Source organism: Limanda limanda, chromosome 12 (genome assembly GCF_963576545.1).
Source record: "Limanda limanda chromosome 12, fLimLim1.1, whole genome shotgun sequence".
NCBI classification, from domain to species: domain Eukaryota; kingdom Metazoa; phylum Chordata; class Actinopteri; order Pleuronectiformes; family Pleuronectidae; genus Limanda; species Limanda limanda.
The window spans coordinates 24,657,663-24,663,506 of NC_083647.1; the positions used below are offsets into that span (position 1 = coordinate 24,657,663).

A 5,844-nucleotide genomic window follows, 5' to 3' on the forward strand; every position below is an offset into this window, starting at 1 on the left:
TCACCCCGGAGAACACACAACACAGCGGAGACATCCACATCCGGGACAGGGGGGGGGGCAGGCTCCTACTGACGGGACCTCCGAGGAAAACACCGACACTGTGAAACTTTAATTATGAGTTTATCACAAGTTAATTTGTTTATACGTTTTAATATTGAATTCTGTGTCAGGTCGAGTGAGTCATTCAGGGGATTTACCAACTAGAGCTGAGAGGACGACTCACCCCCCCCTTCTGTTTTACTGAGTGGTACAGTCCTGTTTGACAGCATCAGTAGCGCAGCTGGGATGGTGCAATTCCCCTGTAATGTGTGAGTGGCTGTGTGTGTGCGTGTGTGTGTTTGTGTGTGTGTGTGTGTGTGAGTGTGATTGTGTGTGAGTGTGCGTGTGTCTAAGTGAGTTAGTGTGTGTGTGTGTTTGTGCGTGTGTGTGTGTGTGTATGTGTGTGTGTGTGTGTGTGTGTTTGTGTGTGTGTGTTTGTGTGTGTGTGTGTCTGCGTGTGTGTGTGAGTGTGAATGTGTGTGTGTGTGTGTGTGTGTGTGAATGTGTGTGTGTCTATGTGTGTAAGTGACTGTGTATGTGTGTGTCTATGTAAGTGAGTGTATGTGTATGTGTTTAAGTGACTGTGTGTTTGTGTGTTTGTGTTTGTGTGTGTCTATGTGAGTGAGTGTACGTGTATGTGTGTAAGTGACTGTGTGTGTGTGTGTGTGTGTTTGTGTGTAGGTGAGTGTGTGTGAATGTGTGAACCACTAAACTACATACATACGTTTAAAGTTGTGCTCATTTGTTTCACTGACGGAGTTCTCGAGTCTGATCTCATGTACAGCTGACTTCTCCTGCAATGACTGTAACTGCTAGTTGACTTGGCCATAATATTTTATTGACGAATTGTTTTATACCTTGTATTACTGTGTATATAGATATGCATATTTATTTCATTCCTATTTATTCAATGTATTTACTTTTAATGTATCAACTTTTTTATTGTACCCTCGGCACCATTGTAAATGAGGGTCTTATCCCTCAATGTGTCTTCCGAGGCTCAAATAAATATTCAATCAATCAAAAACATAACATCTGATATCAATGTTCCCGTTCTTTTATTTCTGATTCTTTTGACACTTTGAAATTACTTTTTTCTTTGTTTACTCGCAGGTTGTGTAACATTTTCTTTTATCTCTGCATGTGATGCACTAAGATTCAATTCAGTTATAATAATTCATAGCGGTGGAGGTAGTACTTAACATTTTACTTCAGTATTAGTATATAAACACTAATAATATTTCAAGTAAAAGTAAAAGTACCACATCAACGTTATCTAAAGTAAGAAAGTAACCTGCATTGAATTACACGTAAAGTATTGAAAATAACGATTGAGGTCAAATGTCTTGGTCAAATATTCTGGACAATTTCTAAAATGATTATTTCTCCAAATGAATTATCCCTTAATGTACCTCAGGATCCGTCAGATAATTCTTTGTCTGCAGGGAGTTCAAAGCAAGTCCATCTAATTTATTCAAACAACTTCATATCATTGACAGTTTCTACCGAATCTGGATTTATAAGAATAATATTAATGATTTAAAGTGAACACAGTTAGCAGCTGTAAAGTATGAGATCATGTAAAGAAGTACACAAGTATAGAGAGTACTGAGATGCAAGAGTACAATTATATATATTTTTAATTTAATATATTTTTTGGGGATTTTGCTGCAGCTTCTCCCACTAGGGGGAGATACAGTTACACACTGATATGAGCATCCATCATTATTATCTAACATTCACTTTTAATTCCAACAGCTAAATCACTGATTTAAGATCAGTGAAGTGTTTTAGAGGTTGATATCTGAGAAAATCATTTTTGATTTGGTGTTTAAAATGAGTTTTCCCTTTGAATTGTATTGAATTACATTGCAAATTGTTTCTCTTTTAAATGTGCTATTATCACGATCTTCCACAGGGACGTGTGATTATTAGAGAGGCTTCATTTAGGAGAGGAACAGGCTGTGAGCGCCTCTTCTGATTGGCTGACATGACCTGTTCTTGCAAGAGCTTCAGATTTAAGTTTTAGAGAGAGGATGTAAAAGTAAACATTTGTAAAAAAAACTTCAAATAAAACACCAGAAAAATATGAAATATGGGATATTTATTTTCTTGTATGTATTTTATTGATTCCTTCGTACACAAATTTGTTTTAAAAAATGTACTAATGAGAAATATAGTAAGCAAGATATTATTCAGGTGAATATGTTTGTTTAGGTGGTTGTTGAATGTTTGCAGTACTGGAAATGATATCTCTAGAGTCAGGCATTCTACTTTCAAACGACATAAGCACACCTCAGCTTCATATAGTAAAACACTTTGAATCCTTGAGCCTGTATAAAACCTGCTAAACAATATAAACCATGAGGTCTCGGCTGAGCTCTGTCTAGCTGCTCTGGTCCGTTGCTGCACTCGGCTGCAGGGACATGGTGGTGTCGATCCATGCAGTGTAGTGGGAGACGATGGTGTAAATTCCAGGCTTTCTAATTTGGCCACACTTCTTTCCCCCGTTGGAAGTGATGCCGACCACAACTCCATTGTAGAGCAGAGGACCCCCCGAGTCCCCCTGGAGGACGAGACAATCAGGACGTTTTAAGGGTCATACATTACACTGAAGGAACAAAGTGACCCCCTGTTGATTAAAGCAGCACAATGCAACCTCTCTTTACCTTTAAACAGCAGATTTGTTAAACTGAGTGGGATGGTCGAGTGAGTGTGAACATTCACTCCCTGAGCGTCTGTTCTCGCTCACTACGTTTACATGATGGCAGAAACCCGATTTCGGCCGAAATCGGGTTTCTCTATCCATGGGGGGTTACCTGCTCTATCTCAGGGTACATGGCACTGAGAAATCCGACTCTTGTCCGAAAGCATGGAGCAGGATCTCAAGCATGCGCAAAGACGTCTTCTCCAGTTGTTGTCTAGCTTCCAGAGTTACATGCGCGCGTTGTCCGATATACAGCGAAATCCGATCTACTTATCTGGGGGTGGTTATCCGACTTCAGTAGGACACAAGAAATCTAGATTTGTGGAGTTACATGACATGGATCTTCGATTGAAACCGGACAACGCCAGAAATCGGGTTTCAATCGGACACATGTAACCGCAGTGTGTAACTCTGGTGAGTGAGTGGGTTTGATTTCCTGTGAGAAGAACTGACTGAGAGTCTCAGCTTCTACTGTCCCAATCAATTCCACTTTAAGAGTGAAGCTGAACTGTGGATCAGTTCAAAAGACTCAGAAGTTATTAAAAACCAGAGTTTATCTCCAATATTCAGCAGGAAACGAAGACTTTTCAAAATCCAAATAGAGACGCAGCGAGAGTTTGTTGTATTTGTTACCGCTGCAGCTCTTCTGGTTCCTGGGTTTTATCCAGTATTCATTGATACACAGAGTTAATCCCCATGTGTGGCTGCAGAGGGCGCTGTTGCTGGGTGAAAGTTACAGTGTTGCTTTAAAACATAAGCTTTACATTACATGTCATTTTGGCTGACAATTAGACTGACAATTAGTACATCTATGAGGGGCCATTTAGCGGTTCAGTATCTTGCCAAGGACACTTCGGCATGCAGATGGGGAAGAGTGGGGATTGAACCGTCAACCTTCTTGTTGGAGAACGACCACTCTACCCCCTAGGCCACACCGCCAACATCATCCCCATAAGCAGTGTCATACTTCTGACTATGATCGATGTGATCATTTACATTCTGTAGGAGCTAAATCTTACATCACAAGTGTCTTCTTTCCTGAACGGCTGATCACAGGGATCTGCACAAACCCTGTGCGCACACATCATGTTGCTGGTGAACTTCCTGCCGTAGTAGTCACTGCGTTTGCAGCGAGTCGAGCTGAACATGTCCACCGCCACCTCTTTCAGCTTGTCGGGTCTGGAGCCCAGGTCGTCCAGGGAACCCCAGCCGGCCGAGTCCACCTCCGCACCGGTGCCGGGGTTTGTTCCTCCCACTCGCAGGAATTCCACCGGTTTGACAGCCTCGGACACGCTGACCGGACGATCCAGCTGCAGAAACCACGCATGAGATCGACCTTTGACCACTCACTCTCCATGGTGATGACTTTACAACCAACACAAAATATACAACTTACCTTAATTAGAGCGATGTCGTTATCGTAATTGGACTGGCTGTAGTCTGGGTGGCTGTAAAGCTCCAAAATGTCAAAGGTTTGCTTTGTTTCCTCAGGTTCACTCAGAGAATGGACACCCAGCACGACCTTCCTCCCGTTAGCACTGTGAAGAGAGCCCAGTGATATTCCTGCTTTAAATAATCCTCGAAAACATATCGTGGAGTAAACAGAAAAATCACAGGAAACCAGAGAACTGCATTATATTTGTCTTGATTCCCACATCACTGCATGCATCGGAAGAAGGTTCCTCACCCGGTGGAGAGACAGTGAGCTGCCGTCATCACCCACTGATCTGCCACCACAAACCCCCCACACTCATGTGTGAAGTTCCCCCCCTCTGGCACCTGGATGGAGGCCATGTAAGGCCGAGAGTGTGGCAATGCCTCTCTGCCCCCAATGATCCCCTCGCCTGAAATAAGCAAAAACGCACAAACACAGGAGATAAAGTCAAAGACATCTGAACAATTATCTTTGCTCAACACGCAGTGCACGAGTGTCACATGTGGAAAGGTTCAGTCACATTGTGATGGCTTCCAGCAGATTCCTCCACCAAGGCTGATCTCACACATGAATTTGTAGTTTTTATAGCAAAAATATAAAATATAAAGATAAGAGGAAGTTGTCTGAAAACCTAAACCCTTCTTTCTAATAAGTTACAGTAAAAAATGTCATATAATATTCATGTATCTGCTCTTTAATCTTCGTTCGCATCAAATTTGAAAGTGTTCTCCTCCGGCCGAGGCCCCATCACTTCACCAAAATCCTGCAAACAAATAAAAACCCACAAACGAAACCAACACACAACAACTAGCAACGACCTCCATGGCAACAGGTTTTAATATATCAATAATAATATAATATATCATTTAATACTATAAAACAAATGAAAACATTGTCATTATAGGAAGAAAGGAGAGAAAGACTACAGCTTGTTGGCACTCATTGAAATAATAAAAAGTATGATGAGGCAAAATCAGGAATTTAGTATAATAAAAACAAGTTTTGAGATTTGATTAAGAAGAAGCTCCAAACTCTGAGGTAACTATAAAGTCAGTAAACCTAATTCTTAATGAGCAAAAAGAATGAATAATTAAGAAAGAGTAAAGCGGAGGGGTTTTCACAAATGTACCAGTGAAGATTTGCAGCAATACTCATTCGTGATAAAAAGGAAAACAATAAAGATTTCAACCGTGAATTGCCCATAAGTCAATAGATGAAATATTAGATAAGGAAATAATATCTCAAACTCACTGTGTGAAATGAGGGAAGCAACAAAAACCGCAGCAGCAACGATCAGTTGTCCGCCCGACGCCATGATGTTGGTTTGACTGAAGTAGAAACAGCGAGTCTCTGTTTTTAAAGTTTTCCTGGTGAAAGAGAGGAAACATCCATCAAGCAGATAAAGAGCACGACACGAGTGGGAGTGCGACCGATCTGCTGGTCCCAGTTTCCTGTGAAAACAAGAAAACATCAAACATGTTCTCTGACATCTTTCACTTTCAAAGATATTCATTTCTATTGAACACATTGCTTCCAAACTTTAAATTTCCCAGAATTCAGTTTATTCATTTCAGGGGGTCAGGCTCAGCTTCTCATGTTTCACAACAATCACATCTCCCTCAATTTGGGGTGAAGTTGTGTGAGTGTAATGTTGTATGTGTAA

General features: G+C 41.1%; 1 protein-coding gene across 1 annotated transcript; it reads right to left on the minus strand.

The window, feature by feature from the left end:
* Window positions 1–2,126: 2,126 nt before the first annotated feature.
* cfd (complement factor D (adipsin)) lies at window positions 2,127–5,521 on the minus strand. Its single transcript, XM_061082404.1, has 5 exons — window positions 5,433–5,521; window positions 4,434–4,590; window positions 4,143–4,284; window positions 3,766–4,056; window positions 2,127–2,605 (listed from the first exon to the last, which is right to left on the minus strand). Exons 1-5 carry the CDS (start codon window positions 5,494–5,496, stop codon window positions 2,426–2,428), a joined length of 834 nt encoding a protein of 277 aa, XP_060938387.1. The 5' UTR covers window positions 5,497–5,521; the 3' UTR covers window positions 2,127–2,425.
* Between the last annotated feature and the right edge of the window lie 323 nt (window positions 5,522–5,844).